At 28.7% G+C, this 26,904-nt stretch overlaps 3 protein-coding genes and 1 long non-coding RNA gene across 5 annotated transcripts; 2 read left to right on the top strand and 2 right to left on the bottom strand.

Moving 5' to 3' along the window:
• The first annotated feature begins 7,015 nt into the window (after positions 1 to 7,015).
• LOC130935827 (protein GLUTAMINE DUMPER 1-like) lies at positions 7,016 to 8,058 on the top strand. Its single transcript, XM_057865733.1, has one exon. The coding sequence runs from the start codon at positions 7,091 to 7,093 to the stop codon at positions 7,676 to 7,678; it is 588 nt and encodes a 195-aa protein (XP_057721716.1). The 5' UTR covers positions 7,016 to 7,090; the 3' UTR covers positions 7,679 to 8,058.
• Positions 8,059 to 14,718: 6,660 nt separating this feature from the next.
• Positions 14,719 to 15,204, bottom strand: LOC130934855 (pectinesterase inhibitor-like). The gene has a single exon (XM_057864379.1). It carries the CDS (start codon positions 15,202 to 15,204, stop codon positions 14,719 to 14,721), a length of 486 nt encoding a protein of 161 aa, XP_057720362.1.
• Positions 15,205 to 16,656: 1,452 nt separating this feature from the next.
• Positions 16,657 to 19,843, top strand: LOC130936749 (uncharacterized). 2 transcript variants are annotated; one of them, XR_009068171.1, is made up of 5 exons: positions 16,657 to 16,831; positions 17,372 to 17,498; positions 17,589 to 17,964; positions 18,868 to 19,005; positions 19,607 to 19,843. It is a non-coding gene; the product is annotated as an uncharacterized LOC130936749 (long non-coding RNA). The 2 variants fall into 2 exon arrangements; XR_009068170.1 differs by having other exon boundaries at positions 17,372 to 17,964.
• LOC130936747 (probable protein phosphatase 2C 59) lies at positions 17,376 to 21,585 on the bottom strand. Its single transcript, XM_057866891.1, has 8 exons — positions 21,348 to 21,585; positions 20,630 to 20,757; positions 19,846 to 19,944; positions 19,583 to 19,741; positions 19,084 to 19,170; positions 18,912 to 19,003; positions 18,450 to 18,524; positions 17,376 to 17,861 (listed from the first exon to the last, which is right to left on the bottom strand). The coding sequence occupies exons 1-8, from the start codon at positions 21,428 to 21,430 to the stop codon at positions 17,703 to 17,705; spliced, it is 882 nt and encodes a 293-aa protein (XP_057722874.1). The 5' UTR covers positions 21,431 to 21,585; the 3' UTR covers positions 17,376 to 17,702.
• Positions 21,586 to 26,904: the final 5,319 nt, after the last annotated feature.

Here is a 26,904-nt window from a genome sequence, read left to right as displayed (position 1 = left end):
AATTAAAAACTAAATATTGATATTCTAGTAAAAAATATAATTAAAAAATTGAGTTTTATAAGTAACCTTTGTATATTAATTATTATTCTGATAAAAGTGGTATGTGTATAAATATATGTATTATTTAATTTATTTTTAATGTATATTTTATATTAATTTAATTTTGATGAAAATGTAAACAATCATGTAATTACGTACTCTTCATAAACCGTGGTTATCACGGTTTATGTATATTTTACTAAAACGTAGTATATTACTACGGATTATATAAAACAGTAACATAACATAAAAATAAATGATTCTCAATTATTGTATTTGCGTAAACATTCCTTCCATCCATTTCATTTAGATAAATTGTCCTAAAAATTCTATAACATATATCATTTACTTCAATTAAATATATATTCTTAAATTTTTAATAATAATAATAATTCTAAAATATAAAAAATTTAAAAAATAAACTTATATAATTAAAATAAGAAAAATAATTTATAATATAAAATTTAAGACTATTAATATTTTTATATTTTTGTTTTTTTTTATATTATAATTTTTTTCATAGAAATAGAAGAAAAAGTTGTTAAGCGGCCGAAAGAAAAAGAAGAGAAAAAGGTGCTACTAGAGTACTAGATGGGTTCAAAGTGAAAGTAATGTCAGAGGGAAGGAATATGTACAGGAAGAGGCATATTGGTACAAGTGGCACTGTTGTGAGGAGAAAGGCATGAATTTGTGCCCCTTTTCCTCTCGGTCTCTCACACAGACACACACAAGTGGCCAGTCCCTTAACCACTTCTGCGACTGGCCTTCTCGACACCCAAACAACCACCACGCCACCGCCCAAGATTTCACAGTAAACAGTCTAACTCTAACAGATTCACTCACAACTCAAAAGTCATCATCAGCTCCGAGACCGTTGGTATGCCTAACCACTCATTTTTGTTTGACGATGTTTGACTAGCATTCATTCATTTGAGAATGTACAGTTATTTAACCGACTCGTGTTAGACTCATGCTCTGCATGTAAAAAGTTTTTAATAAAAAACAAATCCAGCAGAATCAATTCATTCATTCGTTCGTTTTCATTTTGATTTTTTAGTAGTGTCGACAATGCGGAAATGGAAGCCAAAGAAACCAGAAAATGAATCAATAAGAACAGCAACCCAAAAATAGAGCTAATCAATGACTTACCGGATTTCTTGCTTTTCCATATTTTAAATTTTCTATTTTTCACTATTTACAGGGAAATGAAGACATCTTTCGATTTAGATCCATATTTTGTCCTACCACTTAAAAAAGATAAAGATAAATATAAATATTTATGACATTTAAGTAAAATTATCTTTTGTAAATAACTAATAAATATTTTGGTTTATATATTTTTTTGAATTAGGATATTATTATTATTATTGTTTTAACTATATTTTTCTGATAATATTTATACTTCTTTATTATGTGCTTTTATAATTTAACATTTTAAAAATATATAGTAATTTTAAAGTAAAAAAATATGATATAAATAAGATTACATTAATATTAAAATAATAAATTATTTATCTAATAATTTTAAAGAATAAATAATACAAAAAAATTAATTTCTTATAAAATAATAAAAAAAAGTGGCTTAACAGGCACTAAGTATATATAATATGACTACATTTTAAAATATCTTTATTTTTTATTTATAATTTTAATGTGTTAGAAAGAAGACAGAACCTTACCTTAAGAATCATCGATCTTTAAGTTATTGACTTAAAGAAGTCAATTCATGTATTAAAGGGTACCATGGTCGTTTTCCGTACTTAATTAAGGATTCATATTAAATTACTATTTTATTTTAGTACATGACTACTATAAAAAAATCTCACAAATATATAAATTTAGTTATAATTTTAATCTTTATTATTATTTTATTTTTATTTTTATTTATTCTTATCTTATCTTTATTTATTTTTATTTTTCATAAACCAATACTCTATATATATTTAGTTTTACTTTTATAATTTACAATTTCAATTAATCAACAATTAATAAAAAATTTTATATTTTTTTCTTTTCTTATTTTTTCACAATTTTATTATTTTTATGTACTCTTTATATACTCTTTCCGTTTTTTAATTTATGAAAAAAACATAGTTCTTTTGACTTAGTATGTTATTAATTCACAGTTAATATTAAACTATTCTTCTATCTTAATTCATGACAATAATTAAAAAAATCCTGCAGCTCACAAATTCATAAAAAAAATAGTCATATTATAATACTATCCCGTTGGTTTTTCATTTAACATATTGCAACCCATTGATAGTTACAACCTTACAGGGGCAACTTCTGTTACAATCTGTATAAACACACTCACAGAAATTGGTTCTTCTAATTGGATAATTTTGATTTGTACATTTTGAAGAATCACAATGACAATTTTAAGGAGGACGACGAATAGCCTTAAAAGACAAAGAAAACACACTTTATCTTCTACGTTAATTATTATTTTTTTATTTTTTATCATATATTATTTTATCATTCTAATAAATAAATAATAACAAAATTTTAGACCAATTTGAATAAATACATGCGGCTCAAGGTTTGCCGGAAGTAAAAAATTCGTTGAGAGTACGACCAATTCTATACAAATAGAAAAGTTTACTGAAAATGTGACAAATTTAATCTAAATGTTAACAAAAAAAATTAGATATCAAAAATTAAAATTTTAATATTTTTTATTTTATAATAAAAAAATCCCATAAAAATATTTTTCTCAAGTTTTAATTAATTTGATTACCTATGTTTTTATAAACATTTAAAGATTCATCATTTCAGGAATATATATATGTAGGAACAAAAATATTTACACAGTAAAAACGATCCATAAATATAATATAAGACTTGACAATATATATCCTTGATAAAGTTTACATATTAATTAATTAAATTATTTAATAATTTTTAATTATTATTTTCATATGAACATAATTAAATATGCGTGTTTATTTTTATATTTATTTAAAAATAAAAAATTAGATATAATTATTTAATTAAATATATTAAATTATTTAATTATTGAAAAAAAATTTATCTCCTAAACTATTCAAATTATGATATTAATGGTTTGACAAACTAAAAAAAAGAAAAAGAGTACAAATTAAAAAAAAAATCAAAAGTAAGAGAATAGGAGAAGGATTTGTGCCTTCTAAGCATAGAAAAAAAATTAAATGATAAAAAAATTTTACATCTTCTTCCTTTTTATCTTTTTCATCTCCTTCTTCCTTCTTATTCTTATTTTTCATTTTTTCTTCCTTTCTCAACTTTCACTTTTTTTATTAGCATTACAGTTTGAATAGGTTAGGGTATAAACTTTTTTCATAGTGCTGTGAACGTGAAAAACAATCAAATTGTCAATTGAATAAAAAAATTGTGAATTGCCAATAGTTATCAATGACGTCGTTTTCTTCCTTTCCCTTATTTTTCCTTCAACATTTTCTTTTCCCTTTTTTTGTTTCTTTTTTCAAACTCATTCAATAGAGTTTGATGAGAAAATATTTCTCAAGATTCATTGATTTCTCAAAATGATTCTCGAGTGGTGATTTTGACAATCACCAATCTCCTCCGTCAATTCACGAATCTTCAATCGCAAATTTCGAAAAAACAATGTGATTCAAGATCAATCAAATCCTTATTTTTTTCACCTTAGAAAAAATCTAAAATAGTAAAAATCGTGAAGTTACAATGACATGCTCTCATTGTAACAAGACTACACAGATAACAATGACAGCAACATAACACCACAATTAATCACGTGATAACTTGAGAGTATGATGATATACTCAGTGACAAAACAATCACTGTAAAATAACACTGGAATATCAAAATCTGAGTTCAACGATTTGCCCTATTAGAGTTGATCAAAAATAAAATTGTGCAATAATAACCTCATAATACAAACCAAATTTTGACTTGTTTCATTTAGATCTCCACTTCAGATGTATTATATTTTAAGGTGGATTCTATGGTGTAGAAAGAAAATTGTTTCTACACGTGTAGAATGATAGGTGTCAATGCATTAGTAATTTATGTTGATGGCTCTTGGATGGAAAAGAATTAATTAGAGTACATAATTATTGATTCATTGGACCCACAAAAAAAAAGAGAGTGTGTGAAATTATATCTGTGTTATAGAAACAACTTATTAGATTTTTTTATTTTAATAAATTAAATAAATATTTTATTTATTAAAATAAATAATTAAAAAAATTATTACCATGTAGACAAGATATATGTATTTATAAATATAAAAATATATTTTATAAAAATAATAAAAATATTAATAATTTAAATTAGACCAAACTCTTAAAAATAGCACATTTCAATTAATATGGAAGGTGGACGATCTTAACCGTACTACTTCCATCCACCGGCGTTTTTTATTAGAATTTACACTAAATCAATTCAAATAATAATAAGGAGGAATTCGAATCCCCAACACTTGCTTAAGCAAACTAGTGAGCTAACCACTAGATCAAGTTCATTAATTAGTTAGTTAAAACCGCCTATTTCTTCTATTATTTTAAAAATGCTCATCTTTTCTATTATTTGAAACTGCTTATCTTTTTTATTATTTGGAATATTCTATTTTTAAGAGTTTGATTTAATTTAAATTATTAATATTTTATTATTTTCAAAAATTATATTTTTATATTTACAAATACACATATCTCGTTTACAGTAAGGAGATATATGAAAATTAAAAAAATACACATATCTCGATAGGATAAAATTATCTCGTTTACAGTATAAATAAGATAAGAGATGCTGATGTATTTTTCTAATAATTTTTAAAATTATTTATTTCAGAAAATAAAATATTTATTTAATTTATTAAAATAAAAAATTCCCACATCTTATTTGATTTATTGTTAATAAATATGTGTATCACTAATCAAATTAGAATTAAGTCCATTAGATGAAAAAAATTTGAAAAAAATTAATATTTTTTAATATTAACCAAAATATTTTTCATAGAATTTAAAAAAGAAAAAGATCTGGAGACTAACTTACTTTCACTCTTAAAATTATTACTATTAAAAATAAAAGAATGTATAATTTAAGTAATAGGTAATTACTATTCATTTACAGTAGTTAACAAATTTAATTTGTTTTTATAATTATATGTTCTAAATATATTACTAATTATTTTTATATTTTTAATATTTTACATGTTTTAATTTATAAATTGAATTGATAATTTACTATAATTAAATGTATCCCATTTTTGTAGAAGAAAATATTTAACTTTGAACAAAAGACTAAATTAGAACGATATAAAATGTTTAATTTTGTTCAAAGTTAAATATTTTCTTCTAAAAAAATGAGATACCTTTAATAATAGTAAATTATCAATTCAATTTATAAATTAAAACATGTAAAATATTAAAAATATAAAAATAATTAGTAATATATTTAGGACATATAATTATAAAAACAAATTAAATTTGTTAACCACAGTAAATGAATAGTAATTACCTATTACTTAAATTATACATTCTTTCTTTTTTAATAGTAATAATTTTAAGAGTGAAAGTAAGTTAGTTTCCAAATCTTTTTTTTTAAATTCTATGAAAAATATTTTGGTTAATATTAAAAAAATATTTTTTTTTCAAAATTTTTTTGATCTAATGGACTTAATTCTAATTTTATTAGTGATATACATATTTATTAACAATAAATCAAATAATATGTGGGAATTTTTTATTTTAATAAATTAAATAAATATTTTATTTTCTGAAATAAATAATTTTAAAAATTATTAGGAAAATACATCAACATCTCTTATCTTGTTTATACTGTAAACGAGATATATGTATTTGTAAATATAAAAATATAATTTTTGAAAATAATAAAAAATATTAATAATTTAAATTAAATCAAACTCTTAAAAATAGAATATTTCAAATAATAAGAAAGATAAGCAGTTTCAAATAATAGAAAAGATGAGCAATTTCAAAATAATAGAAGAAATAGACGGTTTTAACTAACTAATTAATGAACTTGGTCTAGTGTTTAGCTCACTAGTTTGCTTAAACAAGTGTTGGGGATTCGAATCCCGCCTTGTTATTATTTGAATTGATTTAGTGTAAATTCTAATAAAAAACGCACGTGGATGGAAGTAGTACGATTAAGATCGTCCACCTTCCATATTAATTGAAATGTTCTATTTTTAAGAGTTTGGTTTAATTTAAATTATTAATATTTTTATTATTTTTATAAAATATATTTTTATATTTATAAATATATATATATCTCGTCTACATGGTAATAATTTTTTAAATTATTTATTTTAATAAATGAAATATTTATTTAATTTATTAAGATAAAAAAAACCTAATAAGTTGTCTCTATGTCACACACTCTCTTTTTTTTGTGGGTCCAATGAAGCAACAATTGTGTACTCTAATTAATTCTTCCCCATCCAAGAGCCATCAACATAAACTACTAATGCATTGACACCTATCCTTCTACACATGTAGAAATAATTTTCTTTCTACACCATAGAATCTACCATATTTTAATACGAAAATGATGAATATTATCATTCCAAAATTTGTATAAAAAAATATTTTTGTGACTAATTTTATGTACTCCTATTATAATTAATTATCATCAATATTAAACTAATAAAAAAATAATTTAAATAACAATTATTATTAACTATTAACTTTTTATAAAAATAAGTGTTAGCAAATTTTCAACTTAGAGGTAACTCTTTTAATTTACTCTCAATTTTTCAACGGTTCCTGTTGCAGGCAGTAGAATAATTTACCTTGTTGCAACTTGCAAGTACAACAACAAAACAGGGCCAAGTACGTGACCCCGGTTCAAGTTAAAAGCAAAGAGAAAATTAAACCGCTTCTTTCTCTCCTTTCAATTCTTTTCTTTTTTTATTTCCTCTGCTCCTATCTTACTTGAACCATTATAAATACCCACCTCCACCATTCCCTCGTTTTCCAAGCTAACACACAAAATAATCCCACATCAAACACAAACCCAATTTTCCAAACACAACAAACAAACAAACAACACAAAAGGAGAAAAAAAAATGAGACCTATTTCCAAAACAAGCACCACCAGCACTACTACTACTACTACTACTAAATTAGCACCTATGGCAACACCAACAAAAATTGGTAACACTAATAATTACTCATCACCATGGCACACACCAATTCCTTACCTCTTTGGAGGCCTTGCTGCCATGTTTGGCCTCATTTTCTTTGCTCTATTGGTGCTTGCTTGCTCTTATTATTGCAAACTCTTTGCTCAACAACAACAAAATGGTGACAACAATAACAACAATGTTGGAGATTTGGAGAAAGAGTGTGATGAAACTCAAAGGAACGAAACCTTTAAGGCCTATGAGGAGAAGGTGTTGGTGATCATGGCTGGCAATGAAAAACCAACCTTCTTGGCCACCCCAGTTTTTCCAAACTATGGAAAACAACTTATTTGTCAGGATTGTGGCTCAAAGATTGAAGCTTTTGATGAGGTTTCTGATAATGTGTCTGAAAAAGACCACATCATCAACAAGGACAACCGTGTCGACAACGTTGTTGTCCATGTTGCTGCAGCTGCTACTACTACTCTGCCACAAGAGAATCAAGAACATGAACAAGAAGAAAATCAGTGAGAAATTGAAATTGATATATAATTTGTTTCCTTCTTTTTCCTTTTTATTTGATAGTAGAATTAAGAAAGAGGTGGTAGTGATGATGGGGAATAGGATTCTTCTTGTTGGACCATTTTTTTTTTCAATTTTAATTTTCTGGGTTTTGGGGTTTTAGGCCTTATTATTATGGCACTTCAAGTATTCCGGAACCAGAAGTGTAAATTTAAGGTGAGCTAAATTGAGAATTGAGGGAGTATAGTTAAAGTTTCATTTTGATCTAAGTGCCCAATTTTCTCATATCTTTTGTGTTGATCAATTGTAGTTTGTAGATTTCAGTTACTGTAACTTGGCCACCATTGCCACATTATTGAGTTTGAGAATCAAGAAATTATTCCCCACTAGTATTGGATTTGGTATTAAGTACATGTATAATGAGTAGGAAGGAGTATTTGGTACAACGATAAAAATGATTCTATGAACAATTTTGTAAAGAGAAATACTAGGGGATAATGATTTTATTGAACAATATGAATAATTACTAATCAAATTAAAATATACCACACCTTTAAATTAATCTTTTAAATTTTAATATTAAAATAACCATCCGTATACTAATAAAATGAACATCCGATATATCTATTGTTTACATTGTTTAATATTTTTATTGTTTACCTATATTTTTTCTTTTGTAAATAACGCCATTCATGAAATCTTACTTCCAGCTTTTGTTCTGTGCCTGACACGATGGTGGGTTGGGAATAAGGTTCATTATTGGAGGGGAGTTTGTGATTTTAAAACGGTGAAAACTCGAAATTAATAATTGAAAATTGTTAGAAAATATTTAATTTTCACCACTTTTAAAACACATAATTTACCATTTTGCTTTTTAATTAATTAAAAGGCTTATACACTTATACTTTTAGCTTTAAAAATTAAAAGGAGCTAAATTTTTAATATTTCTGAGATTTATAATTTTTATCATTTTAATTTTTTTAAATTTAAAATTTATTATACAAATTTTTCATATTCAACTTTAGTTATCATATTGATCTCTAAATTCTTTTTAATGTTAAATCAACGAAAGAAATGCTGAACTAATTTTGATTTACACATATCTTTTACATTAATTTATATATTTTAAAAAAATTAATATAAATATATTCGTCATATTTGTATCTGTATAATTATTTTAAAATTTTAATTTTAATTTATTTCAATGATATTTTAACTAGAGTTTGAAAACTAATACCTTTAATAATATAATAATATACGATTAAATATTTATATAAAATATTTTCATCCTCTTAATGCATAAAAATAAAATTATTATGTTAAGTATTAAAATTATTTTATCGAATAGTATTATTTTGAGATATTTGATAACTCTTAGAGTAGATTGATGGTGGAAAAATCTAAGCCGGCAATAATATTAATTTGAGTATATATACAAATAGAACTTTAAAAAATTTTGTGTTAAATGATTTTGTCTTCAAACAAATTTTATTAAAGTAAAATTATTGAATTTTATAAAAATAAGATATATAAATTTTTTATTATATTTTTAAAAAATTATTTATTCAAATAAAATAACAAATCTACCGAACATATGAATTTATGTATCTTATTTTTATAAAATTTAAAAATTTTGACATAATAAAATTTTTTTAAAACAAAAATATTTAACATAAAATTTTTTAGAGATATATTTAAATACATACTCTATTCAATTTTCCAAAGCAAACTAAAGGATATGTGCAATGTTGTGTTGGCCAATTGAAAAAGTTTAGGGAACAGCAATTTTATTAAATTTTGGTCAGCATGTAACTAGCAGATAAAAGTAAACTATTGGATGAAATTCCATACAAATCTCACACCATTAAATCATTATTGATGACTATTTGATAACTAACAATAAAAAAAATTACTGATCCTAACATTGCTCTTAGATTAATAATAATCTTCCAACCGATTATCTTAACAGGGGAAATGGAGGTTGAAATTTGAAAGAAATAAAGTAAGAGAATTGGCCGACACTTATTCTCTCTCCTAAGTCAGTTAAAACTTAAAAGGTTAACTGCCTTTTCTTTTGTTTGTTTTCCTCTCTACACTCTTAAGGCTAAATATGGTCCCATCTTCCTTCCTAGGTCTATCTCCACAAATACAAAAAAAAAAAATAGATCAAATTTTTTTAAAATAAAAAATTAATAAAATATAAAAAATTATTTATTCTTAAATTAAAATAATAAAATATATATTTTATAAAAATTATAAATTTAATGATAACTACTTTTTTATTTTATCATTTTATCAATTTTTTTATGTTAAAGAATCTAAATTTAAAAGTTTTATATTAGTACATAACATTGGATATATAGATCAAAGATTGTTATTTGTATTATATTGTGTCACTTTTATGCTTAAATTTTTTTAATCACTTTCATTTAAATTCGTTTCAGGTTTTCTTCTATTTTTAACAATCAAGTTATTTTAAATCTGATTTGTTTTTTTATCAGGTAATCTTGCATTGTTCTTGTAGTTTCTTTCAACATGTTTAAGTGTATCCAAAAAGTACAAGAGTAAAAGATCAGAAGCTAAAAGAACTGGAATAATCAGGGTAGTAGATTGTAGCCCAAGTTATTAGCCAATTCGACTGTTTGTTATTTCTGTTAATCTAGTTATAATAGAATTCTAATATTTTCTTTTCACAAGCTTGCTTACTATTATTGTATATAAATAAACAGATTTATATAAAAGAATGTTGATTTAGTTGCATTATTAATTATTTTTGAATAAATGTTATTTTTGGTCCCTAACCATTAATTAGATAGATATTGTGCTCTCTAACAATTATAAAAACATAAACTATAAAAAAATAGTAAATACCGTTGGATTTAAAGGCGAATTTACTAAAACATCTGCCAGTAATATATTTACCGTCGGAATAAATCTGATGGTATAAATCTCGTCGGTAATTATTTACTGACGAATTTTTCGTCTACCGCTAATTACCGTCGAAAAATTTTCGTTGGTAATTTTTACAGTAAGATTTTTCTCTTGCTAAATCCTACGGTAATATATTATTAATTAATAATTACCGGCGGATTTATCCGATAATAAATTCGATGGTAAATTTAAATTTTAAATTTTTTAAAAAAATTGTAATCATCATGTATTAAAATATGCTTATCAGCTAAGACCAAGGTAATGAACTCGTAATTTTTATTTCGACCCGAAAAGCTAGTTCAAAATCGTAAAGTTATTAAATCGTAAGACCGAACGTAAACGCAACTCGTAAAATATAAACAATAAAAAATATAAGAAATCTGATAACAAAAAATTAATTTCACAAATAATGAAATAAATTTCAAATAAACTAAATTATCCATGGCTAATATAAACTATAACAAGTCAAAACTCACAACTCATAACACAAATTCACTGCTTAATTCACTAATCAAAACACAAATTCACAACTCACAAGTTTATATGATTTTTAAATAAATTCAAGTAGTAAATAAAATAACTAAACTACTACAATAAACAACTAATTAACTAAAGTATGAACAAGTCATTTAATAATTATTATATTTTTCGTCTATCAAAAATCTTCACAAATTTCCACATCACCATCTTCATGATCAGAAACGAGAAAAGAAGATTCTTAGAGAAAGTTCACTAGATGCCATTTCTGTTAAAAGGAAGGTATAACAACAAAATTTAACAATTAAATTAAATACAATAGAAAAATTTAAATATTGTAGTTCAGGAAAAAAAATCAAGATAACAAAAATTTAACAATTGAGCTTAAGGCCACAACAATTCGATTCGGAAAAATTCAACAACAACAAAAATTCGATAATTCAAATCATATAACAAGCTTGATTGTTGTGGATTACCTAATTAAACAAATCTCCATATATACAAGTTTTTTGGCCACTGTTCTTGTTTAGTGAGAGTCACAAAAATGTATAACAATTATCACTAAGCTTATATATATATTTATTTAACAGTGAATCAGTCACATTCAAAGATCAAGGATTTAAGCCTAACTTTGACAAAACAATTAAAAAAATATTCAACAACGTTAATAACAAACATATTAAAATCAAAATAATAAAAATAAATAATCAAGCACCATACATCATCAAACCACTAACAATTTTAATCGCATAAGCCATCCCTATTGATCATAGGGCACCTAATTGAATAATCATATTTATATCAAACTTTATTTCTCATGTCCCTAAATTATTGTATAAAAGAATGAAAATTCACATCTCTTTTATACTTTCATATAGCGGAGTAAAATTTAATCCGTCTAAAACAAAACATACAAGAGTAAAATTTAATTAAATTAATTCAATTCAATTTGACAAAAAAATTCAATCATTATATTAAATTTTAATAATCCAGCACTCAGCGAAATCATCATTTTTACATTTATAAATCAAAGAACAAAATAAAGAAAAAAAGCGACATAGCACAAGTGTAAAATAGATTCATTGAACAATATTAAAAAATTTAATAGGGAAAATAAAAAAAAAGAAAGCAACTGAAGTCACAATCACAGGAAAAAAGATGAAGTCTTACTTAAATTGGAGACAAAAATGAGGCCTCGCAGACTCACAGTCTCACCCAGTCACGTCCAGCCACCACAGTTTAGTTCGACAACATTCACAAAAAGCAATTCTCACAGGTTACAACACTCAAAAAAAAATCAAAAACAAACTAAAAATCATAATTAAAAGAAACAGAACAAAAATAAAAAATAAATCAAAACAAAAATCATAAAGAAAATAATGAATTCAAAAATCACAAATTTTAAAATTAAAATAAAATAATGAACTCAGAATAAACAAAAAAAATAACAAATTAAAACAAACTCTAAAATCTAATAAAAATATAGGCATACACCATAAATTAGGATTTAGGGTTAGGGTTCAAAAAAAGATTACGGGTTTTTTAATTAAAATGAAGTAAAGAGGGGGATAGAATAGCAAGAAGGATAAGGACAACCTATCTGGAGGAGGGAGGAGAGACACAGGTCAGCGATTAAAGGAGAAATGACGGCGGAAGTAGTGACGGAAGGACGAAAACGACAACGATATAGCAACCAACGTGTCGCAAGGAGCACCTAACAAAGTTTACGCAGTTTTTGGACACAGTTGGTGGTGGCCGACGCTGGCGGAGGAGCTGGCAGAGGTGGTAGAGAGAGAGAGAGAGAGAGAGAGAGAGAGAGAGAGAGAGAGAATAGTTCGAAAATGAGGGGGGAGAGAGTTCATTGTTCGAACTTAGGGCAAGATTACCGTCGAATTTACCGGCGAAAAAATTCGACGGTGACCAAAACACAGCATTGCACTAATCAAGGATTACTAGCAGATAAATCCCACGGTAATCTCGGCATCAATTTTTTTTCCTCCAATTATTACTGGCAAATTTACCGTCAAAAAATCAAATTCGACATAAACTTTTTGATCCGATGAATTTATTGCCAATTCTGCCGGTATACCAGCCGCTAATCTCTGACGCTAAATTCAAAGGTATTCAGCGTTTTTCTTGTAGTGACAAATCAGTTCCCACCCACCTTCGTATTTGTTCAATACAGTCCCTGCAAGCTCATTGGCAACAGGTCATGCGCTAACGTGTCAAGTAACCTGTCCAAGTAGTTTTATCTTTTTCCTAATAGGACAAATCGACCCATGGGCCTTTAACTAAACGTCGTTCGCCCTTCTTCCTCTTACTATACCTCATCCCCTTCCGACAACATCCCCTCTCTCTCTCTCTCTCTCTCTCTCTCTCTCTCTCTCTCTCTCGAAACCACCTCTGTCAGCTCCTCCGCCAGCGTCGGCCACCACCAATTGCGTTCGAAGATTGCGTAAACTTTGTTAGGTGTTCCTTGCGACACATTGGTTGCTATGTCGTCATCGTTTTCGTCCTTTCATCACTACTTTCGCCGTCGTTTCTCTTTTAATCGCCGATCTGTGTCTCTCCTAGCTCTTCTGTTGCACCCTTTGATGTCGCCATTCTCTAGCGTAGCAAGTCCACCACCACATAGAGAATACCACGCTCTCTTCTCGATCCTGATGGCTTACTCATCCATGATTTTACTCTCAGGAAGAGGAATCATGACTCTGGTTCTTTCTCTATCATTCTTCCAAGTCCTCTTTGTCTTCCAAGAGCTTCAAGGAGCGTGGGTTGGTTTTGCTGTAATTGCAAGTTCGGCAAAGCAGGAATTTTTGGTGGCGATTAGAGCGTGAATTCGAAGGCGGCAATGGAACTGAGTTTGTGGCAGAATGGGAAAGGTGAATTTTGTTGGGAGGATTGAGAAATTGGAGGAGGAATTGAGGAATTTCGCTACTGTGTGGAAAGATGTAGATGAGTCCATGATCTTGACAGCGAGGGGTTTCTCGACGAGGGAGATAGAGAAAACAGGGTTGAAGCCTCCATGGCCGAGGGTAGTGGAGAAGTAGTTGTTGGCCTGCAGAAGATGGAGTTTTTTGGTTCTTCTTCCTTGTTGGGTTTCGAAGGCAGGAAAATAAGATGAAGAAAAAAAAAAGGCAAAGAATAAAACGTGATTTTAGGATTACTTAGATAATGATTTGTCCCTAGAAATTGAATTGAACAAATACAAAAGTGAATTAAGATTGATTTGTATTTTTATAATTATTAAGGGACACAATGTTGATCGAATAAATAATTAAGGACCAGAAAAGATATTTCCTCATAATTTTTTTATTTAGGTAAAAATCCCTACAAATTGAACTTGGGATCTCCTTCATATTATTTGATTCCCCCACCATTAAATCACTCCTAATAGCATTATTTTATTATATATATATTAAATAATTAAAAATAATAAAAAAATAGTTTATTAAGTTCTAAAATTTCTCTTTTACGAGAATCAAGCGTAACCTAATTATATATATATAAAGATAATTCTCCGCTAGAACCCTAATTTCACCAAAATACACAAAATCTTATCATAAATCTACTCTCTCTTTTTTTTTTTTTGTTCTAAAAAATTAAACAAAAGGCGTACATAAATGATCGAGAAAAACCTACTAATAAACCCCAGCTAGAAAATCAGCAAGAACAATAATAATATTGATAACATCTTCCAAATACTTGTTCTTATTAGGTAGATCCGATTGATCATTGCCTGGCTTCCAATCACAATCTTGAACATCTTTCAAAGCCGTTTGACCATTTGACTTCATGCCCTTGTAATCTCCACTGACAAAAGATTGTTGAGCTTGTGTTAGAGAAAGCAAGACATCATCATAGTCCATGGAACAAGCTTGGTAACGTTGTTTCAATTGTTTGTCATTAATACTCCTAGTGATATTATGAACTAGGGTTATGGTATCAAAGGCATAAACATGTGCTGAGGTTATTACATATTTTGAAAGGCTATTAAGATCAGCACCTAATGAAGCACCTGGTACGGAATTCAAGATGTTGTTACAGTTATAAGGGTTTGGGTGTTTGGAACAAACGTCAGAGATTTTAACTGTTCTTGCTGAACATAGTAATGATGATGAAAACATAGTGAAAGAGAGAAATAATAGTGGAAGGGTAAGAATGGAATGTGCCATTTTTTTTCTCTCTGTAATTTTCCAATGGGTTGTGAAATTGTAATATCATGCACCTGTTTTTATAGACTATGATAATTGATATGCTTGTACACGCACGAATTCATATGTTGAGATTATTGCAAATCTTAAAAAGATATTTTGTATAATAAGTTTCCTTATTTAGATAATGATTATGTATTTTGGAGGCTGAAAAAAAAAATGAAATATACAACAGATTCTCTTTTTTTTTTTTTTTTTGGGTTCATTCTTATTGATCAATGAGATCTTTAATTTTTACATATATATCACCATGCAAATTAGGGAAAAAGATTTATATTGTATTGAACATAATAAAATTAATTACTAATAAAACTATCTTAATTGACCATGACCCTATTTTTTACTCATTACATGCACCTAGTATCATGAACTTCAATGTAATAATCATAATAAATGATATTTTCAATTTTTCATATATATATATATATATTCATGGATTGGAAAGAAAATTAAATAATCTTTCTTCTTGCTAGGTTGAAAAAGTAAATTTCTCATAAACAACTCAAATTTGTGATATTGTTTAAGGTAAACAAGAGGCAAACCACTTAAATAATATCGGTTTTCCGGAGAGGTGCTTCAACGTGATCCATGCATAGTTAGCAATTTAGCATTTTTTTTTTTTTTTGGGGGGGGGGGGGGGGGGATCATATAATTAATTACATTAGTTTAATTTGTTCTTTTTTCTTATATCATACAAAATTAAAAACATTTTCCCTTACACACTGTCCAAAAATAATAAATTATAAGTAAACATTATTTTAGCATATAGTGACCCCATAACATACATGATTCTGTTCCCACTTCATCTTCTTGAATAACTGAATTGCACTAATATGGAAATAAACTTGAATATGGCTATGGCGTTGGTGGCTGACTATACTTTTGAATATTTTAAATTTGGATAAATTATACTTTTTATATTTTGAAATTTATCAAAATTACTCTTAAATTTTATTTTATTTTAATTTTGTTCAAAAAATTTTCAATTTCATGAAATATACTCCTGGTAGATATAATTGTCATGCATTATTTTTTAATTAGTCCTAAACCTTTTGAAAATTTAGCTGTCAGGAGTATATTTAATATAAATTGAAAATTTTTGAGACATCTAAAAGAACATAAAATTTAGAAGTATTTTTTAAAACTTTTGATAAACTTTAATTACTTTACCCAAAAATTTAATAATTGATAGTCAACTAACCTTGCTTTGTTACATATATTCACTCAATTTTCAAGTTCATATGGGACCCATAACTTGGCAAGCAAGGCATGAAAGTTTTGTCTTTATGGGTCCAAGTTGGACTAATTAGAATTTAGTATATACATAATACACCTTGCCCCTTTGGCAAGTAAAACTATTGTGTTCCAAATTAGAGTTAGAAGAGAGGAATTCTCCTATATAAAGGTCTAGCTTGCGTTGCCATTTTGATCATCCACCTTCAATAATGCACTCAAAGTTCCATTCCCCTCTCTCGCTCTTCCATGTCTTCAATCTTCATCCATCAGTGCCACCTTTTGCTTCCCCTTCTTTATATTTGTGGTATACTTTTTAGAATTCTATTTTTAGTTTTATTTACTTACAGTATAAATTTCTTTTACCTTGATAATTAGTCAAGTGTTATATAAATAAAAGTTTTTTTTCTCGAGAATACATATAAAAAATTAACTAATATTGCCAAAATAACAGTAGTAATTCAGTTTTTTTTTTAGTTTAATAAATTAATTTATTATAAAGCATAAGTGAAAATTAAAATTAAAAATTTTACTGATATGATAGCATGTAACTTTTTTTAAATATTTTGGGTATACAATGGACAATGAAGAAGAACAAATTGTTCGCTCGTCGTGCGTAAGAGCAATAGCTGCCTTGCCGACAATGATATATTCTTTTCTGAGTCCATCACTCAACTTATTCCTTTTCAATTTTCATGGACATGCATAATTATTAACTGCTACTACTTCATATGTTGTGTTCTAAAGAACAATAATACAAACCAGCGAGCTATAGCTCAAATGACATAGTTAACCGATCGAAAAGATTCTTAACATGATATTTTTCTTTATATGTTTGAGAATAAAGGGGATCAGCAGCAAGATCAGACACCAAATTTACATACAACGCGTGTGTTTGTGTGTGCAATTAAAACTCTGTCCACACTTTTTACACAACAATCTCTCCTAGCTACAAATACGAATCAATTGTGGAAGTAAGAAATTCTGAAATAAAATATCTATGCTAGAGGACCATAGTAGGCGAGTCTTCAAATTAATTTTTCTAATTCTTGCATGGCACACAGCTAAAATGGAATATGCCTATGATCAAAATATGATAGAACAGATTTTGCCATTTGTCACATCTCCACTGCACCAACTACCAACTATGCACTACTCTTTGTGTCCAAATAGACGCTTTAGCCGGTGCTAGTACCAGAAGAAGTGCCTTGGTTCGTCAAGAAACGAACCACAACACAGGTAATGTTGTCGGAACTACCTCTCTGATATGCTTCTTGCATCAACTTCTTTGCCGCCTCCTCTGCATCATCTATTTTCTTTATCATTGCAACAGCTTCCTGGATCATGGGTTTGAATTCTTGGTGTTATATTGAGACACATTGAAAAAAAAAAAAAAAAACTGGTATTCAGTTATACAGATATGTGATGATCACAGTTCAAGTAAGTGCGAATTTCAGTTATGTAACGTTGCATCGACATATTGGCATCACTGTGTGTCTGTTTTCAATTAAGTCATGCTAACACATAACAAAAATTTACACTTATTTATTCACACTTTGTATTGTTCTTTACTCGAACTGACAACTAATTTTCCTGAACATTAGGTTTTGTAAGTTAACCTACCTTTACAGCAGAGAGAACTCAATACATATAGCAATAAAACCAAGAGTAGATAGAGATAGATTCAGGCCTTTCTCTCCGATTTAAATAGTAGTTTTTAACATGAAATCATTTCTGGTAGGTACTCATCTAATTGGTGTAGGTATTTGATTCTTTGGAAGAGAAGATATTAACCTTCCCCACAACATGGCACCAAAACCAATATGTAGCTTCTTGATATAACTCATTCATATGTTTTAGAACATATGGAAATGCGCTAGTAATCAAAGAGAGATAAGGTAGAAGAAATGAAAATCACTTCAAACCTCGTTGGAGACAACATCCCATAGCCCGTCACTGGCCAAGATAAGAAACTCAAGAGAGCTATCAACTTTTTCTTCCTGCAAGATCACAAACAAATTAGTAACCAGAATATAGAGAGGCAAACAGAGGTCAAGGTTTAAAAGCCAGGTAGCGAAGATAAAGACCAGTGGGGAGACAAATTTTTTATGCAGAGATCTGTATTACACGATTCTTATTGTTAGTAGCACTTTTCCTTAAAGAACTATAAAAATGTTTGCATATTTACATTGATTGAAAGATTCACAACACTCTTTTCAGAAACATCAAATCTTGTTCGAAACAGAATTTTCTTTATTCAATCTACTGGCAGGATGCTTTTCGATGTGAACCGTATATATAATATATTACACTAAGTTATGCACTGTATATGGATACGAACAGAGATAAAACTATGAATATAAGAAATACTGGAATTCGAAGCACACCTGGATTTCTGGATCAGCAACAACATACTGTTTCAGAAGTCTATCACCGAAAGCACGAGAAACGGCAAGAACGCCACCAACTCTCCAGGTTCCTGTAAGTGAAGTTTTAAAAGATATAAACAATATGAATCTATAAATCAATTCATGAATGCTAACCATAATAAGACCTTACCAGCCCACATAACAAAGCCACCAGCATTTTCAATCCTTTGCCTCTCGTCCGTTTGGTCCGGCTTGTGATCTCGAGAAACAGCAATGGCTAAAGGGGGAAAAATGAGAGAAATAAAATAAGTAAAATATTTTAATTAATCATTTAATATAGGAAGGTTGGAGTGATTCTCTCTTGCACAAAAATTACGACAAGCAAATGAAGGGCCCACACACCATACAAATGTTACACAAAGGTGCACTATTGCATGTAATCTTGTAATCTAGTGTCTCAGGATAGAAATACAGAGAAGCTCAGACACATCAATTTAGAGAATGGTAGATACAAAAACACTAGCAAATTGTCTCTTTCCCAAGACATATTTTCTATCCATCCCAAAACTCGAGACAATAGAAAGGGCCATAGTATTTCTGTATCTTACATCTGAGACACTTACCAAACACATCCTAAAATAACATATACACATGAATATGGAGCTAATACCTATTATTATTACTCTTACCATTTCCACCCCTGCATATAACAGCTCTAGAGTCCCCGACATTAGCAACGAGCAAACGGTCACCAACTAGAATGGCAGTGGAAGCAGTTGATCCAGCATCTCTGTTTTGGTTATTTTCTGATTTCAGAAATTCAGAGTCGGTGTGGTTATATGCATCAGCTGCAAACAAGAACAATTTTGCAAGTGAACACAACGGTTATTCTCAGGATTTAGCAAACTTTAAGAAAACACCAGAAAAAGGCTATGCTGATTTTTTTTCTGACCTATTGCAGATTTGGTGTCAGAAATGAATTTTGGATGTCTGAGCAAATTACTAAATAGGTGTTGTTTGACATACTCGGCAGCACGAGCACCACCGTGACCTGAAAGTTATAAACACCAGAGTTAAAGCTACCTTCTAAAGTTTTTAGTAGATAAAGAATGGTAACATCATATGTTATAACTTGTATATTTAGTCTCTAGGAAATAAATGCTACATTCTTTAAATGTTAGAAAAGAAATAATATTCATCGTCAAAAAACAAAACATTTTGGACTCTATAATTGCTCCTATAACAAATAAATAAGTGTTCTACAGTCACAATAAAGAATACAATAACAAGTATAAGACAACAGTGAAGGATCAAGAAATTATGCACAAAGACAGATAGAAGAGAAACTTTGATAGAGATTTCCATCAGCAGGTGTGATATCAGTAACTTATGTACAGAAGGACCCAAAAGATTAGACCAAAACTGAGAAATTAAATGCATAAAGATAAAGATGATATGGCTTAAAATAAAGGACAGAAAAACGACAAGAAACAGCTATGAATTTTGTACGAATGCACAAGCACAGAAGAATCTGTATAGTGCACCATTAAGTTACATGGAACAGTTAATTTCGCAATATTTTGAAGAGGGAAAATCCAGGGACTGAAACACTAAACACAAAGCAAAATTAATTTTGACTGAAACAAACTTTTGAGGGGGAAAATGGTAATAGGAATGAAGACAGCAAGGTTAGAACTTAGAATGAAATGAATATGAGAGAACAAGGTTAAACATACCATCAAAAACTCCGAAAAGGCCAACAATTTCACCATCCACACCATCAATTCTAGTCTCATAAAAATCTTCCATTGAAGATCTCTTGCCCGGAGAGCTAGCATACCCGTAGCTGAATTTTCCATTCTGACTGCAGATACAAATCATAACAGATTACATCAAAATCATTGAAACCAACTATGACCATTGAGCTATAGTGATAGAGTAAACATATACTCCATTATTATTGATGACTGTAACAGTAACAATCTCTACAGAACAACAACTGTAACATTATCCCCCTAAAAAATTCGTTGATGATAAGATACACAAAATCAAGTACAAGAACATGAACCAATAGTAATTATTAAAGCAAAAAAGCAAGAAGTGGACAATCAATATTCAAGAGAAACAAATATTGACCAGTACTTTATCAACTAAGGCTAATAAATTTGCTTAGTGAGACATGATTATAACAGTTACGAATCTTCATAGCACCACAAGAAGGAGTACTAGAAAAACCAAGGACACACATAACATTAACCAAAAACAAAAAATTCATCAGAGACTACCAAAATATCATTAAATACCAGTCAAGCAGCAACAACAATAACAACAACAAAAATTATAACTAAACATTAAAACCAACCAACGAAAAGTCACAAAAAAAAAAAAAACAAAAAGAATAGTGACCTAATTCTTAAATTCTAGAAAGATCTAAACAAAAGATGAGGTACTCACCTGAGTCCTCCACCACTCACAGGTGAATCTTCTGCTGCATGAACCTGACTTGAAGATGTCAAAACTGAATTGAGGTACCCCATGTGTTCCAGGTTGATTTTTTCAGGGCCCTTAGAAACTAATCCCCTTTATGAAGCCGATACACAAACAAAAAATGGAAAATAAAAATAGAAATAAAAATAATAATAATAATGAAGGAACAATAACAGTATAGCGTATGACAGCTTTTTTCTTGCGTGCCAAAGGTTCCAGATTATCATAACATTAGTGGGGTAGGGTCATTTTTTTTTTGGGAATCACTGACTTCCAAGTTTAACCTGCACACAAAACCCCACATAGAAGAAATGTGAAATTAATTTCACATTTTTTTTTAAATTGAAAAAAATATATATATAATAATAAGTGAATTTTCTAAAAAAGGCACAAACTTTGTTACCCATAAGACGGGGGAAAATGGAAAAGAGTTGAGAGTTTGTGTAGATAGATCTTGCGATTTTTGTTGGGTGAAGGTAGTGGAATGAAGCTAGTAATGAATCAAAAGTTGAAAAGAAGAGAGAAAGGTTGGGAATTTGGAGAAAATTATTGAAGATTGGAAAAGGAAGCAATAATTGATATTTAGAGAGAGAAAATAGCATTACCTGAGAGAGAGAGAGAGAAAACGACGAGAAAGGGAGGTAGAGTGGATTCTGTTTCATATTTAGTTGGAGCTACTTCATTTAACAAATTCAGTTACACTTATACTGGATAATTACTACGTCATAATTTTCTTTAAAATTCTTTAACTAAGTTAAACAATAAAATTTAAGTGAGTGGATAAATAAAAATAATTTTTATTGATAAAAATGTGTGACTAACGTGAATTAATAGGGTTAAAAGAGTAAATTAATCTTAAATTTAAGAGAAAATTCCATTTTTCTCCCCTGTGAGATGATAAAATGACACTCTCCTCCCCTCTATTTTATAAATGTACATTTTTCTCCCTTCTAACTTTAAAAAAACTCCTCTTTAATCTATTTTAAATCTGTTGTATTAACTAATATTTTTATGGGTAAAGTACTAAATTGGTCCTCTAGGTTTGAGCGTAATTCTGTTTTGATCCTTAAAGTTTAAAGTGTTCTATTTGAATCCAAAAAAGTTTCATTTAGCATCAATTTAGTCACACAATGAGGTCAAAATTAAATAATTAACAAAATATCCTACATAACAACGGTACAAGAACAAAATCGATAATCTGGAGAACAAGTACAAGCTCCAAAGGCATAAAATCACTCATTGATACATCAATACATTTATTTATCATTTTCTTTATTTTTATAGAAAATATTTTATTTATATTTAAAAAAATAATAAATAAATATATTGATGTATCAATGGTTGATTTTATACCTCTGGAGCTTGTACTTGTTCTCCAGATTATCGATTTTGTTCTTGTACTGTTGTTATGTAGGACCTTTTGTTAATTATTTAATTTTGACCTCACTGTGGGACTAAATTGATGCTAAATAAAACTTTTTTGGATTCAAATGGAATACTTTAAATTTTAAGGACCAAAACAGACGCTCAAACCTAGGGGACCAATTTAATACTTTACAATAACTTTATTTATTTTTTAAGAAAGAATAAATTATTTTTTGAAAAAATACTCATTAACAAAAAGTTTTTTTTATCATTAAATTTTACTTACCAAAATATACTTTAATAAATTAATTTTTATTGATTAAATTGTATTTTTATTAAAATACTTTTAAAAAAATAATAATTAAATTATTTTTTTTAAGATACCTACCCTTCAATAATTTTTTAATTATTAAATTGTGATTTTGCCAAAATTTTTGTTAACAATTATTTTTATATTTTACTATTAATTTTTTTATGTCAATATATATTATTTTAACATTCAATAAAAAAATCTTACCACTGTTAATATATATAGCAATTAATATATATTGATATTGAAAAATAATCTCACTAAAATTTTTTATTTAATGTTAAAATAATATATATATCCAAAAATTAATAGTTAAATATAAAAAAATTGTTAACAAAAATTTTGGTAAAATTATAATTTAATAATTAAAAAATTATTGAAGGGTATTTTAGGAAAAAATAATATAATTATTAAATTTTTTAAAAAATACAATTTAATCAATAAAAAAATAATTTATTAAAGGATATTTTAGTAAGCAAAATTTAATGATAAAAAATAAAATTTTTGTTAATGGATATTTTTAAAAAATATTTTTTTTTAAAATAGATAAAGTTAACATTAGTTAACACAAAAAGTTTAAAATGGATTAAAGAGGAGGTTTTTCAAAAGTTAGAAGGGATGGGAATGTACATTTATAAAAGTAAAACAGATAGGAGGGGAGTGTCATTTTAGTATCTCGTAGGAGAGGAGAGTGGTATTTTCTCTAAATTTAATTAGTAGCATTAAATTAGAGTGTAATATATTTTTATTTGATTAATAGTTGTTTATCTTGTTTAAGATGATCATTATTTACCTAACACTTCTCATATAGTATTTTTTATTTTTTATGTAACTATAAATTTTAGAATTTTATATTTAATCATATTCGTATAAAAATTAAATAAACTCTAGAATATTTGAGATGCTTTTATGTAATTTCAATTTTAAAATCTCTAGGTCGGTGACGGATTCTAAAAGTCACCAAAAAAATTTTAAAATTTCTAGTCTTAGAAGATCTTAAAATGTCACAAAATATTCTAAAAAAACGTATATATGTAAAAATATAAAGAGTGATGTAAAATAATTTAAAAAAATTTAAATTAATGCCGTAGTTAGATAAGATATTTATAATAAATATTTTGGTTGATCAATCTAAAATGTTAATTAGATTAAATCATAATTATTTATTTAACAGACAAATTACTATAAATAGAAAATGAAAGTTTTGGGTTAGAATATATAAGTCATTTGTATAAATATTTATGTAGTGAAATGTTATTTTCAGCAAAACGCTCTTTAACTTGTATTTTTTATTTTTTATTTTTTCTAAATATTAAGAGTTAAACTCACTTAATTTTATAACTCAAAAAATTGAGTGAATTCAAGCAATGAGATTAGGGATGGTAAAATTTTTCGAGACGCAGGAATTTTTGTGAGGACTGTCCCAAATAGGGATCTAAATGTGAAAAATTTTTTTTGTGGGGATGGAGACGGAGGACAGAATTTCTCTGAGGCAGGCGTGGGGACCCGAGCGGGGATTCTCGCCCCATCCCCGCTAATCCCCGAAATTAATAAATTTATTTAATTCCCAAAACTCCTAATCCTCATTTTTATAACCATTCTTCAATTCAGAAATCCCTAACGTTGTCCATATTCCATCCAACCTCTCTGCAGCCACCCTCTTGCCACTCTCTTTTCTCACCGCATCGTCACATCTCCCGTGCCATGATCCTCACTGCGTCGTGTTCTCTATTTGCGGCGTTCCTTTCCGTAACTCTGTCGTCGTGTCCATTCTCCTCTCTGTTGCCGCGTCTCCCACCTTGTCCACTTTTCTGTCCTTTGGCTCGCCATTGCGTCCCTCCACTGTGTCATTTCGAAAGAAGTCACCATCTTATCGTTTAGATTTTTTGTATAAAATCTTGTTGTTTTTTATAGAATGATACTTACATCTCTATTCATATAGAAATTAATAATTAGTTAGAACTATCAAATAGACGGGGAATAGGGTCCTCGCAGGGAATGAGGCCCTGTGAAGAATGGGGATGGGGAGCAATATTCCCCCACGACGGAAAACAGAGACAAAAACGGGAGTAAATCTAGGGGCGGGAATGAGGAGCAGGGAGGCATCCCCCACCCCCGCCCTGCCCTGCCCATTAACATCCCTAAGTGAGATAGTAGCTCTACAAAGTCGCAGCATTTAACTGTCTTATGTATTTTGTTTTTCACTCATGATATGTATATATAAAAATTATTTATCGATCAATAACCGTCTATAAAATTACATATTTAATATTGTATAAAACTTTTTAATATATGACTGTCAACAGATTTGATTATTGATCTATGACATCCATATTATGTTTGATAATTTTACTATAGCAAATTTAATTATTTGGTGACAGATTATTTAACTAATTAAAAATATATGAATCAACATGTATAATATAAATAATATTTTTGTTTTTTTTTTGACATAAATATTGTTAAAATTTCTGGTAGAAGAGCAGAATAAAAAGATAAGAATTAAAAGATAATAATACATGTAAAATTGTTGTGTTGAAATTTGTTGTTCCATGATACAAGAGTCATCCTATTTATAGGGATATTATCAACTAATCTCATAAATATCCATCTACTAACTACTAGTCATTACTAACTTAACTCCTAACTACTAACAAACTCTAATATGTCCCTGCAAACTAGTAAATAAAAGATGTCAATAATCTCCAACTTTGATGGATAAGTTTCGATGAGATAGTTGAGGAAGAGACATGCAGCGCAGAAGAAGAGGCGTGCGGTAACATAGAAGAAGAGGCGTGTGATGCGAGACGCAGAGGAAGACAGAGGAAGAGAGAGGTGTAGCATACATAAAGGAGGAATAGGCTGCTCTGGTTAGGGAAAGACGTGAGCGGCATGCGGTGAGTGGTGACGCAAAGGAGGACACGTCCGACCTGGTGATGGAAGATGTGTGTATTGCGGGCCGGCGATTCTGGTCGTGACGGAAAGGAGAAACAAGGCTATTGCTTTGGTTCTGTGTTTGAGAGTGAGACATGAGTGAGATAACCAGGGAATAGTAGGAAGAAAAATAAGAGAAGAAGAAAGGGGACGTCGGGGACGCCGCGACAGCCAAGATGGCCGACAGTGGGCTGAACAGATAGATAAAGAGAGGGAGAAAAAATGTGAACAGAAATGGTTCTTGACAGAGAAAGAAGGAAAAAAGAGACGAAGAAGAAGAGAAGAGAGAAGAAGAGAAGAGAGAAGAAGAATAAGAGAAAAAGAAGAAGTGATGGTGACAACAAACTTTGGGAGGCAGGTGAAGGCACGTTTCAGCTCTCAATGACCATAATTTTAGGTAATAGAGGAAGAGAGAAAATGAAATAGCCAAGACAACATCAGGTTATTGCAACGCTCCCATATTAGAAACAGGGTAAGAAGGAGTAGAGCAAGTGAGAAAACCATATTTGTTTTGGAGATGATGGCCATAGAAAAGATCGACACTAAAAACACTAGTTACTGCCAGTAAGGACAGTAGTGATAAGGACAGAGGTAGGGGTGGAAATAGGCCAGGCGGCCTACCAGGGGCCTGCAACCTGGCCTGTATTTGGCCTGGCCTAGCCTGGCCTGATAGTAAATAGGCTCAGACTCAGGCTATTAAAAAAGCCTATATTCTTTAAAAGGCCAGGCCTAGGCTTTTGAAATAGCCTGTTGGGCCTGTCAGGCTGGCCTGAGCTTGCAAATAGATTTGAACTTGGGTCTTCTATCTTATAGTAATACCTTTATCCACTCAGCCATTTATCTCTTTAATTATATATGTGTATTTTGTATCAATATTATTCATAAATTTATTATTTTATATTTTATAATTTTAAA

The sequence above is a fragment of the Arachis stenosperma genome, chromosome 6 (assembly GCF_014773155.1).
Source record: "Arachis stenosperma cultivar V10309 chromosome 6, arast.V10309.gnm1.PFL2, whole genome shotgun sequence".
In the NCBI taxonomy this organism is placed as follows: Eukaryota; Viridiplantae; Streptophyta; class Magnoliopsida; order Fabales; family Fabaceae; genus Arachis; species Arachis stenosperma.
This window is presented reverse-complemented; position numbering and strand designations above follow the sequence as displayed.

What these genes read in the sequence shown, in the direction of transcription:
- LOC130935827 (XM_057865733.1), top strand. Translation starts at nt 7,091, where the DNA reads ATGAGACCTATTTCCAAAACAAGCACCACCAGCACTACTACTACTACT.
- LOC130934855 (XM_057864379.1), bottom strand. Translation starts at nt 15,204, where the DNA reads ATGTTTTCATCATCATTACTATGTTCAGCAAGAACAGTTAAAATCTCT.
- LOC130936747 (XM_057866891.1), bottom strand. Translation starts at nt 21,430, where the DNA reads ATGGGGTACCTCAATTCAGTTTTGACATCTTCAAGTCAGGTTCATGCA. An exon ending in GTGAGTGGTGGAGGACTCAG is followed by an intron (nt 20,758 to 21,347) that starts GTGAGTACCTCA and finishes TTGTATCTGCAG; the next exon opens with TCAGAATGGAAAATTCAGCT. An exon ending in TTGCTGATCCAGAAATCCAG is followed by an intron (nt 18,525 to 18,911) that starts GTGTGCTTCGAA and finishes GTGATCTTGCAG; the next exon opens with GAAGAAAAAGTTGATAGCTC.